General features: G+C 40.2%; 1 protein-coding gene across 3 annotated transcripts in view; it reads right to left on the minus strand.

The window, feature by feature from the left end:
* The window catches only part of CASP3 (caspase 3), a 37047-nt gene that overhangs the window by 2703 nt on the left and 19300 nt on the right, over nucleotides 1–15044 (minus strand). For 2 of the 3 annotated variants that reach the window (XM_005281973.5, XM_065596782.1), the window contains 3 exons: nucleotides 14496–14671; nucleotides 13857–13974; nucleotides 11145–12809 (listed from right to left, as the gene is read on the minus strand). In XM_005281973.5, the coding sequence (XP_005282030.2) occupies nucleotides 12583–12809; nucleotides 13857–13974; nucleotides 14496–14671 (521 nt within the window). In that variant the 3' untranslated portion in view covers nucleotides 11145–12582. Of the gene's footprint in view, nucleotides 1–11144; nucleotides 12810–13856; nucleotides 13975–14495; nucleotides 14672–15044 lie in introns of those variants that run through there. The other variant, XM_005281975.5, reaches the window with a different exon arrangement.

Consider the following 15044-nt stretch of genomic DNA (forward strand, 5'->3'; position numbering starts at 1 on the left):
AAGCCCACCTTTGATCCCAGTGTCAAGCCCAAGTGGCTGGGCTGTGTACACTGGTAACGAGTGCAGGGCGGGAGAGGAAGGATTCCTCCCTCCCTCCAGCACAGGGAGCCATTTTATGACCACTGTAACTGAATGGCTGCAATACTCCTGCAGTCAGAGTGCATGAAAAATTGTTGGTGGGTCAATGTAACTGGAGATCCATTGGGGTCCTTTCTCAGTCCCTCCTCCACCACTTTTCATCATTGGAACTGCACTGGTTCTGCTGGGTCAGGACCTACCACAGCTGAATATGGCCCTTATTTTATACAGCATTTGGAAAATGTAAAACATTATAAGTGCTAAGTCTTATTGCTGTTTACTGGCTAATAAAGCGGATTTATAAGGTTGCCATTTCTATTTTTTCCATCTTTGACACATCTAGATTCTCACCACTGCTAAAAACAGCTCAGCAAGTTAAGATTTTAGAGGTACGATACAGGAAATACACTTTTATAAATCCAGGAGTAGAACTGTACAGTCACTCCTCTTCCCTCTGGAATGTTGCAAAGTAGGTCCTGATTCTCATTTACACCAGTACAAGATCAGAATTGGGTCCATAAGCCAAAGGGATGAGGATCTTCTTTATTATAAAAACTGGGGGTCCTGTACAATAAGAACCATCTATTTGTACTTCTGAGTTTAAAAAATACATTATAGAATACCTAAGTAATTTTGAAACTGGTTTTGTCCCTTCCTCAGTGTCTAAAGCACATAACTATTACAGATCATGTCATTTGTATTTTAGTGCTCTGTATGAAGAAAGTGAATCCCATGCTGCCTATGGTTCACTTACCTGCCTCTCTTGGGACCCACCTCTCCCTTTCTGCTGTGTTAGACACATCTAACAAGGGCTATTCTTGATAGATATGTTAAAGACGTATATCTGCAGTACAGTTAGGCTTCTGCTTCAGTTTAGATTTATGCTTTAATAGATTATGCTATTGTTTAAAAAATAAAAGATGCTTTCAAGATTGGAACATCACTTGGTATCACACTGGCCAAAGGCATATTTTACTTGTTCTCCCCCACTTTTCTTTAAAAGGTTTGGTGATGACACCGGTAGCAAGAGCTGAATTATCTGTACTCTCCAAGGGACTGAACTTCTGCCCCACCACAGAACTTGACACTATACTAATATGTGGAGAACTAGAATTCTTTCACCAACTCTGCCTCAAAGAATTCTTTCACAACAGTTATACCACCACTCACAACTACCACATCCACACCGACAGTCATAACAGGGGGTTACTTACCTGTAACTGGAGGTTCTTTGAGATGTGGGCTCCCTATCTGTATCCCAGATGTGGGTGCACATGCTGCCACGTGCCTGAGTCTGGAAAGTATTTTTAGCAGTGTCTGTTGACCTCTATGTGCATAGCGAGTCTCCTTGTGCTTGCAGCCGAGGGTATAAGAGGAAGTGAACACCTCTCCAGTCTCCCTCTTACCATAATGGAATCCAGTCTGAAGCAGAGGGGATGAAGAGTGGGTAGTGGATAGAGACCACACACCTCGAAGAACCTCCAGTTACAGGTAAGTAACCTCCACCTCCTCTTTGAGTGCTGGTCCCTCTATGTATTCCACATGGGGGTGACTTGCAAGCAGTGATCAGCACGGAAGTGGGTGCGAGGATGCCAATGGAAGTGAGGTCTGCAGTACGGCCTGGCCCCCGGCGGCATCTATAGCTGGTGCTCGTGCGATAACATAGTGTGTCGTGAACCAGTGGACTTCCGCCAGAAACTCTGCAATATTAACAACCTCCCTTGAAACACCATCCGTCCCACCCTGAATGTCACCTCTCTAAATACCAACATCCATCACAATGATGGCATCGCTGTCTGCCTCAAATATCTACAAGACAATGGACAACACTCAGATATCTACCCCGAACACATTGCTAAACTCATCCATTGCATCCTCACTCATAACAATGTTACATTCAACAACACACACTTTGTCCAAACTATGGGAACAACCATGGCAGTAGGATGGCTCCCAATATGCAACCTCTTCATGGGCCACCTGGAGGAAGAATTTCTGGACAAATGCACCATTAAACTAATGATATATCTCAGATACATCGATGATATTTTCATCCTCTGGCCGGGCCAGCTCTATGTTTTTTGCCGCCTCAAGCATGGCAGTCAGGTGGCCTTTGGCAGCGTGCCTGCGAGTGGTCCGCGGTCACGCGGATTCGGCTGCGTGCCTGCGGGTATCTGCCGGTCCTGCGGCTTCGGCATACTCACTGCCGAATTGCCGCCGAAACCACGGGACCGGCGGACCTCCTGCAAGCACGCCGCCGAAGGCCGCCTGACTGCCGCCCTCACAGCGGCCAGCAGGCCGCCCCCCGCGGGTTGCCGCCCCAGGCACGCTGTTGCTGCGCTGGTGCCTGGAGCCGCCCCTGTCCTCTGGACAGATGGCCTAAACTCCCTCATAGATTTACACTACAACTTCAACCATCACCACCCACCCATTAAACTCTCTCTAGAATACTCCTGCACTAGCATCAACTTCCGGGACACCAAAATCAGTGTCAACAATGGACCTTTACAGACAACTATATACAAGAAGCCCATCCATCACCCCACTTACCTTCACAAATCCAGTAAACCAATCCAAACACACCCAGAAATCCGTTATTTACATCCAGGCACTCAGAAACAAAAGCATATGCTTTGAGAAGAAAATCTGTGATAAACATTTTAACACACTTAAAACCACCTTCATCAAGCAGGGACACACCATGACAGAAATAGATAGCATTGTAGAATGGACCACCCAAATACCTCTGAGAGAACCTGCCTCAATACAGAAAAAAAAACAATCCTCTGGCTGCACACCCAAAGTTGTTATCAATCACCCCACACTGGATCCTATACAGAGTGTTATTAAACAACAGGGAGGATAAAAATAAATGGATTTTTTTATTTAAATCGGATTTTTTTTGATAAAATGCTTTTTGAGGGGAAAAAAACCTATCTAAAGATAGCTCAACGATATCTCATCATGGAATAGGGTTTATAAATTCTAATTCTATAGTAGGAGACAATATATTCATGTAATGTTTAAAAAAAGTTTTGTAAATGAGTTCCAATAGTTCATGGATTAGGGACCCAATCTTACGGGGTTCCAGGGGTTTCTGTATAGTTTATTTAGGTTAATTTTTCTATCTACCCAATGGGACTCAGTGTTCAGTCTAGAAGATCCCATCAGAGATGCCTAGTTTTGCAGTTCTCAAACTTTTGAGGATTTGTGTCTTCAGAGATAACATGCTTGTTAACAGCAAAAAATGTTTTAAAACAAACAAATAAATAAATAAATATATAGAGGTGAGAAATAAGAGACCTCAACCCTATTGTCCCTCTGCAAATTTGTGTACACAGAGTCAATCCTTTACCTCTCTCTAAAAATGCAAAGTTTCAAAAAATTCAATGAACAGAAGATTGTTGGGGGCAGAATAGATCTGGACAAGGAGAAGTCTGGAGATAAATGTGAGAAGGAAGGGACAGGCAGCAGAAACAAAAGTGAAACTGTTTGAGCAGCATATTCCAGAAGTCTTGAGGTCTTTCTGATTTGAGATCTACCATACCATTCTCTCACTAGAAGGGAAAACCTATAATGGCAGCAGGCCGTAAAAGAGACCCAGTTTGGGAATATTTTAATGAAGTTCCTCTACCTGTGGGTAAAACAGGCATGCATGCAAAATGCAAATAGTGCAACAGAGAAATGCAAGGCCTCGTTACCCAAATGAAACAACATTGTGAGAAGTGTTCCTCCTCAGGAGGAAGCTGCGCTGAAGATGATGAAAGGAACATATCTGATCATGCAGGATCTTCAGGTTGATAAACTTTTTTATTTCATACTTCTTTCTTAAGGACTGTCTGTCTTCCCTCTGGACTATTCTTGAATTCTCATGTTTGAGCAAAAAAATACCGTTGTTACTCTATGGTACTACATTTTAGATGCAGTTGATATAAAAAATAAATAGCTGAAATAGGCAGATCTTCCTTTTATAATTTCACTTTTAAAGTAGTACTGAGTGTCAGTGAATGCAATGAGTAATACTAAATGAGCAGTATGGTAATAATAATTAAATAACTGTATTGACTTATTTTGTTTAGGAGAATCCATCCTCAACATACAAGATTCTGAAGACTATCCACCTTCAAGATCACCATCATTTTCTACAGTTTCTGAGTTATCTGCCAATGACACTGTTTCAGTCACATCATGTATGTCACACAGCCACAGTATATTACTAGTAGCAAAAACAAAAATCTCCATCATCCAGAAACTACCATAGTTATGTTTGTGATAAGAACCAGCAGATTACAAAAAGAGGTAATTGATGAAAAAATTGCCCGGTTTGGTTATGCAACAAACTCTCCTTTCCATGATTGAGAACCACACTTCATTAACATGTTTCAGTCATTAAGACCAGGATACAGCCCACCCAAGAGAACAGATGTCGCAGGCAAATTGCTGGATAAAGTGTATGAAAGAGAAATTGAGCAGTGTGCAAAAGGTCTAGAGGGTAAAATTGTTAACCTGAGTCTTGATGGGTGGAGCAATGTCCACAATGATCGTGTTGTATGTGCTTGTGTGACAACCGAAGAAGGGAATGTCTTCCTTACAGAAACATCAGGAAATGCACACACAAGAAGTAGCAGTAAAAGCTGAACAAACTGTGAAAAAAAATTCAAATGTCTGTGTAGCAGGGCGGTCAGCCCGCTCTGGCACTGAAGGGGTTAAAACAGCCCTGGGAAAGAGCTGCCCCGGGGAGTCAATAGGGTAGGCTGATTGGGAAGGCAGCCACAGCTGGGGCCATGCCCAATTAGGAGACAGCTGTGAGCCAGGAGCTGTGGCAGTCTCTCTCTAGCAGTGGAGAGAGAAGAACTTAGCTGTGGGGAGCAGGGTACCAGAGGAAGAGCAGTGCTGGGGAAAGGCAAGAGGAGCTGGGGAGCTCCAGCCTGGCAACTCCCCAGGCTGCAGGCCTTGTGCAAGGCCTAAAGAAGATACTGGGGCTGCAGAGGTACAGTCTGGGGTTAGGCAGAGGCAGCTGGTCCAAACCCCCTTGCCTATGATGAGTGACCATGACAGACTGCAGTTTTCCCTAGTGAGCGGGGGCTAGATGACGACTGGCAGTAGCCATTGAGGCAAGGTGGGGATAGAGGGTTGGGGGTTCCCCTGGGAGGGGAGATCCAGACTGTGGGTTACTGCTGGGGGCAGAACCCAGAGGAAAAGGGACACGGGGGCCCTAAGGCAAGCAAGACACCGGCCTGCAGAAGGCGCTCCGGGCTGGACAAGAGACAGTTCCCAGGATAACTAGCAGGAGGCGCCTCGCTGGTGAGTCTCACTTCGCTACAGTCTAATATGCAGCTTGGTCACAGACAATGCTGCAAATGTATCCAAGATGAGAAGAAATTTAGAAGAGAGTCCCAAGCTAATAACATACAATTGCAGTGCTCATTTGATGCACCTCCTAGCCAAAGACTTCAGTGTTCCATAAATAAAGGCTAATGTTGTTGAAATTGCAAAATACTTCCGTAACAACCACTTTGCAGCAGCTGCTCTGAAAAAAGTGGGAGGAACCAAGCTAACTCTCCCATAAGATGTGCGATGGAACTCAGTAGTGGACTGTTTTGAGCACTATATCAAGAACTGGCCTAATCTGATGACAGTTTGCGAACAAAATCGTGAAAAAAATAGATGGCACTGTGTCAAGGCTGTATCCCCACTTTGAACTTTAGGGTACAAATGTAGGGGCCTGCATGAAAACTCCTAAGCTTAACTACCAGCTTAGGTCTGGTCCGCTGCCACCATCCCAATGGATTCCCTCCCTGGGAAGCCTTGAGAAACCTTTCACCAATTCCCTGGTGAATACAGATCCAAACCCCTTGGATCTTAAAACAAGGAGAAATCAATCAGGTTCTTAAAAAGAAGGCTTTTAATTAAAGAAAAAGGTAAAAATCATCTCTGTAAAATCAGTATGGAAAATAATTTTACAGGGTAATCAAACTTAAAGAGCTCAGAGGACTCCCCTCTAGTCTTAGGTTCAAAGTACAGCAAACAAAGATAAACACTCTAGTAAAAGGTACATTTACAAGTTGAGAAAACAAAGGAAAACTAACACGCCTTGCCTGACTATTTACTTACAAGTTTGAAATAGGAGAGACTTGTTTAGAAAGATGTGGAGAACCTGGATTGATGTCTGGTCCCTCTCAGTCCCGAGAGCGAACGAACAACCCAAACAAAGAGCACAAACAAAAGCCTTCCCCCCCGCCAAGATTTGAAAGTATCTTGTCCCCTTATTGGTCCTTTGGGTCAGATGCCAGCCAGGGTACCTGAGCTTCTTAACCCTTTACAGGGAAAAGGATTTTGGAGTCTCTGGCCAGGAGGGATTTTATAGTACTGCACACAGGACAGCTGTTACCCTTCCCTTCATAGTTATGACATGTCACAGCCAAAGTTCTCAACATTGGGCTTAAGAGAAATGTTGAACACATGCTGAGTACCCTGAAGCCTATTTCTGTAGCCTTGAACAAAATGCAGGGAAATAGCTGTTTTATTGCTGACGCTGCTGAAATTTGGAAGGAACCGAGTGAGATCTTAAAAAGAGAAATATGCAATGACAGAGTTAAATTACAAGCATTAAAATAAAGAATGGGACAAGCACTATCTCCAGCTCATTTTCTTGCAAATATTCTCAATACTCGGTACCAGGGTCAAACCTTAATTGCTGAAGAAGAGGAGTTGGCTACAACATGGACATCCAGCAATCATCCCTCCATAATGCGAAATATAATAAACTTCAGAGCTAATGGTGAACCATTCCAGAAATATATGTTTTCTGATGATGTTTTAAAGAAAGTCACACCAGTGAACTGATGGAAGTCACTTAAGCACTTGGATTCAGAGACTATTTAAGAGATAATCTCACTTTTAACAGCAGTAGCTTCTTCTGCCAGTGTAGAAAAAATATTTCCTTCCTTTGAGCGAATTCATTCCAAATTGAGAAATTGTTTGGGACCTGAAAAAGCAGGAAAGCTTGTTTTTCCTTTTCCAGATTATGAACAAACAGGACAATGAAGGTGAAGAGACAACTGAGTTAGCTGCAGAAACCAATATTTTAAGTTTCTCATGTTGACCTGGCTGACATAGTCAATTTAATTTTGGGGTTTTTAAAAAAAATATTTCATTTAACCATTTTAGTTAAAAACAATTTTAACAAAAAACAAACCAACAAACCTGATTTTTAAAAAACGTGAATGTTTAACTAAATTAAAAAATTCATACACTTGTTTTGTTAAAATATTATATGTTTGCTGTTAAAGAAAAAATTCCAGAATACATAACGTTGTTGTTTTAATTAAATAAAACTATTTAAATGTCTGTCTGGTGATATTCTCCTAATATAGCATGGCAAGAAAGTCCTCCAAATATTAATGATTAACCTGTTGAATTGGAGATAGTTCACCTCCCAGTGACTTCATAAATATCTGCTTCAATTATCTTTGGTAAATGAAATAACCAAACAATCCTTTATCTTCTGATATAGCTGTAAAACTAATTTGAAAAGTTTTCAACATAAATCACTTTAAAAATGTATAGTGTGTACCTTCTAAAAATGAAACCTACATCTATCTCTGAGTTGTGAAGGTGGTGTATTAAGGTTATAACAACCAACAAGAATGCACTTTTATGTAAAAATCCATGATTAAATCTTCCTGACTTGTGATTTAAATCAAATTGATTAGATCCACCCTGTTACTCAATGGAGACCACAACTTGAAAGAAATCTTTCCCGAACCCCTCTGCTAGCCTTCCCAACCTCTCCAAGCTTATCATCCAGAAGCAACTTCCCACAGACCAGGACACACCAATTCAAAGCAGCACCAGACCTAGCCATAACAACAGACTCCACTGCTATGATGATCAAACCCCCGTACAACACACCTTTCAAGATCTATGGGTCTTAAACATGTCTGTCACAATGTGTACCTCAGTACACTAAATGCCACAACAACTATTTAAGTGAAAAGAGACACTCTCAAATGAACTCACACAGGAAAATGATAAAACAAAAACATCAGGTGAATACTTTTCACAAAACGCTCATCCTATATCTGACCTCACATCCAATGGAAACCTGGCAACACCTTCACAAGACGAGCCTGAGAGCTTAAATTCATAACTGTGCTAAAAATAATGGTCTTAATAAAGACACTGGATTTATGGCTTATTAAAGCAATCTGTAACCCATCTCCCCTTTTTGTTTTATGACTGAGGGGGTGTTAATGGGCCACTTTACCTTGAATAGTCTTTTAGAATGTGTTTTAACTACTTATGCTAAACAATCTATTCCACCTCGTATTTAGTTGTGACACTCTGAGTACCTTTTCCAGACCTGAAGAACTCTGTGTAGCTCGAAAACTCTGTGTTGTCTCTTTCACAACACAAGTTGGTCCAATAAAAGATATTACCTCACACACCTTGTCTCATCAGTAACAAGAAGTTATCTGAGTAGGAAGTAATTTAGTTACTGGGAACTGGGAGCCCAGGATCCAAAGTCCCTGTCCCTGTCCACTAGGGAAACCATGACTGGAATCTCACAGAGGGCCCAATACAAGATGTGAAGCAGCTCCTGACACACACACAAGATAGGAGCTAAGAGCCCATTGCAGGATCAGAGCCAGAGTTTCTGTCCCCAAGAGAGGAAGGCATACTCAGTGAAAGAACCTACGCACCAGAACCATTATCCTGCTAGTTAAGTGACGTTTAAGGAGCATTCCAAGTTACTTTGGGCTAGACTCACAAAGGGATTTAGGCACTTAAGGAGGCAGGTAGGTACCTAATTCCAACATTTAGGCACCACTGGCATTCATAAAACCCTGCTCAGCTGCGACTTAATCCTCAGTAGGGTCCTAAGTTTCTACCAGTACTGTCCCATAGGTGCCTAAGTTTCTATCAGTGGGCATGTGCAAAACTGCCTAAGTGCTGATACTGCCATGCAGCCTAACGCATGCCTCATTTCCTACAAGATTCTCAAACCCCACTAGTCTCATGGGTGGGACCCAATCTGGTTTGTGTGATCTGGGCCTGCCTAAATTACACAAGAGAGCTGGTGCTGAGAATTTTTGGCACTGGATGCCCATCCTATTATAGCCAATAGCCCTAACCACTGCCTACTATGTAGGATACCCAAGTTTGAATCCTCACATACCTGATTTGGAACAGGGACTTGAAACAGGTCTCCCACTGCTCAGGTGGCCGCCCACTCAGCTTGCTGGCTTCTGTGACTCCCTTTCTTAGGCACCTAACTTGGGGGCTATGAATTCAACTGAGTGACGGCATTGCAACTCCTATATCCCCTTTGTGAATCTAGCTCTTCCTACCTAAAACTTTCATTGACATAAACTTTAACTAATATTACATGCTGATTTCTGAGGAGTAAGACAGAACAGGGCACTGATCCCCATTTATCTGGAGGGCTCCATGTGCTTCATTCTTATTAGCATTAAAGTGAGTTACTCACATACACTAAAAAACAAACAAACAAACAGAGCTACCCATTCAGACTAAATTAAAGCAGTAAGCCCTATCTCAACAGAAATCAGTAAATCTTCCAAAATACGTCAAAGAACAGACTGTTCCGAAATAAAAGCATTGTTCTGTGATTTTTATGTCTGTGTGGAACATGATCTTTATTTTTGCACTATCCAATTCCTTTCAAGCAGAGCTCTTGGATAATTCCATCCCATTAGTTAAGGCTCTACTCCTTCACCTAGATAGATGAATTATTAATGCCATGCCACAGGAAAAGTTTAACTTTTCAGTACACCAATCATCATTCTATTACAAGTAATTATTAGCTAGTTTACACCCACTTAACAAATGAAAAACTAGGACATGTATCTTGCCCGGGGGGGGGCAGTAGGTAAATGTGGAAGAATTTTGGAAGCATTAGTGTAAGCCAGAAGCCATCAGCTCCCCCTTTCCTGGATAACATGTACTGTGATCCCTTGCTCGAATTTTGAAATGTTATCAAAACATACAACCAACTTGGTCTGGTTTATTCTTTTCAAACTCAAAGTTATGATTCTGTTTTGTCCTCAGGGTTCATCTACACTGCAGCTGCGGTTGGGGTGGGGGAGGGAGACGAGGGGAGGGTTATTTGCAGCTCATGTAGACTTACCTGCACTAGCTGTACTAATGAGGATATGGCAGTGCTGGCCGCACAAGCCAGTCTGATTTCCCTGGATAAATACTCGCTTGTGCAACCAGTGCTGAAGCTTATATTGCTATGCATAGGTATTTTTAATGAGCTAGCTAGATTAAAGTTAGCATGGGTCTGAGTAAATGAGCTATTAATCATACCCCCACCTGCAGCGTAGATATACCCTAAGTGTGAGATATGAGTTTTGCCACTGACTTCAGTGGGAGGGAGGAAGGGAGAGAGAGGGGAGTTATAATGATTTTTTCTTTTAATATTTGTTCAATTACTTTAATTTTGTTGTAAAGGGGTGACTATTATCTGTAGTAAACTAGAGGCACTACTACGAATTAACAAAGAAAAAATACCCTGTAGAATGACAAAAAGAAGCATTTGCTGCTTTCAATCCATGCACATAAATCCTACTGGCAACAAATGAGAATTCTGCACTTAGATGAGTTAAATATTGACCTCATCCAACTTATTTTAAAGGTGTAGAACACATACAAACATAGGGCCAAATTCTGCCCTTAAATATATCTGCACAACACCAATTCAATTACAGGAAGTTACATGCACACCTGAGGATATAATTTCGGAGAAATAACTGACAGAAAATTAGTTGCACTAATAACTCAATTGTTCGAATAATCAAATACATTTCCCTAGAGGTTTATAACTTTGCATGGATAATGCCAGCGGCCCTGAGAACTGGGTTTCAAAGCATAGTATTTGAAGTTACCTCTCAATTTTTGGTGTGAAGAGGGGGAGGAGGAAGATGCACCACAACACACGGGGGGGGGGGGGGGAAGCAATTAAACAAATTAAAAGTTAGAACCTGATGATTTCTGCAGATTTAAAATGAATGGTAGAATAAAGACAGAAAAGCACTGTATTTAACTTAGGCAATATTTAATTTAATAAGTAAAAAAGATCCAAAGACTCCTTATTGAAATGACAAGGTGTAGTTGCTACCATTAGTTATGCAACTTATTTTTAAAAAAGTTTAAAAGTCTTATCTGCAAGCGTTCAATGCAGCCATTATAGTTCTGAGTTTTCTTTTTCATTAATCAAAAGGTGTAGATTGTCACAGTCTGAATCAATGAAGATAAAAAATTATTATTTTATGATTTAATATATAACAAAAAATCTGCTTCACTTTTGTTTTTTTATTTCCTGTACTCCAATATTAATGTAGTTTACTGTCTCAAAATGCAAAATCAAAAGAACTAATTTTGCAAAATCAAAAGAACTGTGTCATATTTTACTCAACATGCCTGTTTTACCAAACCTTTAAAGTTAATTATCTAATTTGATACTAGACAAAAACCACTGACTTTTCTCCAACACTACAAATCTACTTTATGGGACAGATGAAATGTGGTATTTATATAATGCAAAGCAAAACAAAAAATCCTATCAAATATGGCAGAAAAAGGAAAATTTACCATTCAGAAATGCAGTTCCATTTGCTGCCTTGCAGGATCGAGACGAAAGTGGTTGTGAGAGGTGTCGAGAACCCTCATATCCCAGGGAGTTGAGGGTGGAATGCAAAGAGCATTTTGCAAGACGGGTCTCTTAGTTCCTCAGCTCCAAAAATCAATTGTATGAATTGTATTTTTAAGTGGGTAGTAAGCACTGACAAGCTAAGTCTCATAACTTTTCATATTTGATAGAAAGTTAAAAAGCCAGAGTGCAAGACAAAAAATTGTTTGAAACTCTGAATAAGCTATAACATTGTATAAATTAATGTAATAACCTGCTTCTACAGTTTACACATTTCTCTGCAGAACTTTTAAAACCCACTCATTTGTAGTGACACTAATACAATATTGCCAAAAATAATAAAATGGCACTGGTATATGCCATATTCTGAATCTGTTCCCTAATTATGTCAAAAATGGAAAGAGAAACTGTTTAGAATACACTAATTTTTTCTCTCTCTTCCTCCAGCCAGAATGAAATATAATGTCATACTAGAATCAATAAGTGATTCAACCTGTCTCTTTCTTCCATTTTTCCAGAAAGTGGGTAATATAGATTAGTAGTAATGCTCTGGAATTATTTTCAAGTTTGTCCGTATTTAGTTACCTGAACCTGAGTTTCTGAGAGAGCAACACCAAATTCTACTGCTCTAATAATGAACAAGTTTAGCTCTGAGCAGAGTCTTAAAGTCTCATCTATATTACCTACATTGAGTAGTAAACACTAATTCAGATTTGAAAGTGATATTCAATGCTAGTTTTGTTTTCTCACAGTTTGTGCATACATTACAAATACAAAATGTGTGAAATTATTTAGTGGGAGAAATGTAAGTTACAACGTGAAGTTCTTTAGTGAGTGAAGTACAGTTCTTTGGTGAGCATGGACACAATACATGGAATCTGCTTCTTTCCATGAAAACCTGGTTGGTTTGAATACGAACTAAATTGTGCCACCTTGCGATTTACACGTGTTAGTATCTGCATAAGCTCAAGTTTCTTTGCATGTTGTTTCAGCATCAAACATAGCGACTGAATAAACCAGGAGCCTTCTGATGAGTTTCTCCAGGAGTAATAGCCTACAAAAGAATAAATTGTTAAGTAAAATACACTTAATTGGTCCAGCGTAGTGTCCTGTGACTGAGTAACGATCAGGAAAAAATAGTTTGTTTACAAGAGTAATTTTCTTGGGAACAATCAAGAGTAATCAAGAGTTAAAATAATTAAAAAAAGGTTTTAAAATAAATGACTCTAGCTTGTTACTTAAATAATCACAATATACTTTCAATAGACACGACCACTCCGTCTCCAAAACACAACACAAAGAGTTAGTTCAGATTGCCTAGCCCTGACCTCCTTTACTAATCTAGACAAACCCTAGGCAAAGGAAGAGTCAAAACTGGGCAACCCATCTTTCACCACCCAGTGTTCTAAGCGCAGCAGCAGTTTCTATTTAATTACACCATTAAAAGATACATATACATCAGGAAGGGAGGACAGTATAGACAGATTCAGGATCCAGTTGCTCAGACCTCAGTGTCACTGTCCTTGCCCTTCTCCAATCTACTGTATGCAGGAATAAAGCTAGTAATCTATTCCCTGCCATTGAAATTGTGGATGGCATAAGAGAAATTCTAATACAATGTCTCATATGGACAATATGAAGAATTAGATGACCTCTTCACATTACGTTTGTATTAATCACTATTTCTGGGTTGTACAGGAACTACAAGTGAGGGTGGAATCTATAGATCAGAAGAAAACTTGATTGTCAGGTACTCCCAAAAGCATTTCAAATAGTAATATACTTTTTGTTTCTTGCCATAATTTATTTGCATAGATCTGATTAACTAGGCATACAGTACTACTGCAAATGAATGTTTGAGTCTGGAGGGTCTGACAGTGAAAAAATACCTTAACATTCAATTTATTGTAGGAATAGGCATTTCAAGCTCTATCTTACTTTGCGCATAAGTACAAGAAAGTGAAAAAAGAAAGGCAACGGGAATTGTTTTATGAAAGAATAAAAAAATGTATTCAATCACCTTCAAATCAAGTTTAACATTAATACAAACAAATATCTATGTATTTTAGCAATGAAGAATTTTGACATGAGCCTCTCTTACCCGGAACAGTAGAATATGCATATAGGAAGTCTGCTTCTACAGGCATTTTCTGACATGTATCTTCCTCTGAGCTACTGTCTGTTTCAACACCAGAATCTAATTCTGTCCCTCTACAAGCCTGGAGAGAAGGGAGGGGAAACAAATTGAAGAAATAGCAAAGGTCAGCAGTAAACATCACCACGGTGTCCACTGTTAATTCAAACTTTGACATCTCGCTGATGTGAAAAACAATTAAATGAACTATAAAAAGAATGAGATTCCTATACTTAACATTTTTTAGTTCTGTTTGAATGCCAAGTACGGCAATCGGAGTTTATGTAATTGATTGCATCAGTTTGACTAAATTATGGGTTTATTAATTCAAAATTTTGGTTTTGCATATAAGAATCTATTGAAATTCTGACTGATGTTTCAAAGATTTCTGGGTAGCCCTGATGGAATGCATAACTTGACCTATTACAACATCCGCCTACTTACATAAAGCCAGACAGTGCCACCTTTACTCAAGGAGAATAGTATCTTACTCTGCAAGTAGTTCCTTTGAAATCAGTATAAGCAGTATAAAATTCTGAGCTTTGCCTCATCATCTAATGGAAAACTTGCATTATTCAAGTATGTAGCAGCTCAGCTGTGCTTTACCTGAAAGAAGAAGAGTTTTGGCTTTCCCACAAGACTCTTACATCTGTCTCCTCTGAACAGGCCTGTTAATATTTTCAGTTCAAAAGGACCATCTGTACCATAGATTAATCCATCTTCACCATGACTTAACACAACACAAACAAAACTACTTCGATTGCTGTGATCATCTTTAGCAACTAGAAAAAGATGAGAGAAATAATTGGTGTTTGAAACTTCCCATGTGTTAGAAAAGTATGTTTATTATGATGTTAACAAGGACCTTATTTGGCAATATTAGGTTCAGCAATCGCTTACACATACACGTACAGGCCAGGCATTGTGCCTCACGTGTGACAATAAGAAACCGCCCACGGCAAACATTAGGAGTAGACTATGTAGTTGGCTGCCTTGGGCATCTAATTTTTGGGAGTGGCTCTTGCATGGCCTACACTCCCAGCAGCCAAGACAGGTTCTGAGGATCTGCCCCTTTTAAGTCTCATGCATTGTTCAGAGCAGCAGTCATATCTGGGGCAAGAAGCAACTAAACAACCAACAACGCAACCCAACCCT

Source organism: Chrysemys picta, chromosome 5 (genome assembly GCF_011386835.1).
Source record: "Chrysemys picta bellii isolate R12L10 chromosome 5, ASM1138683v2, whole genome shotgun sequence".
Lineage (NCBI taxonomy): Eukaryota > Metazoa > Chordata > Testudines > Emydidae > Chrysemys > Chrysemys picta.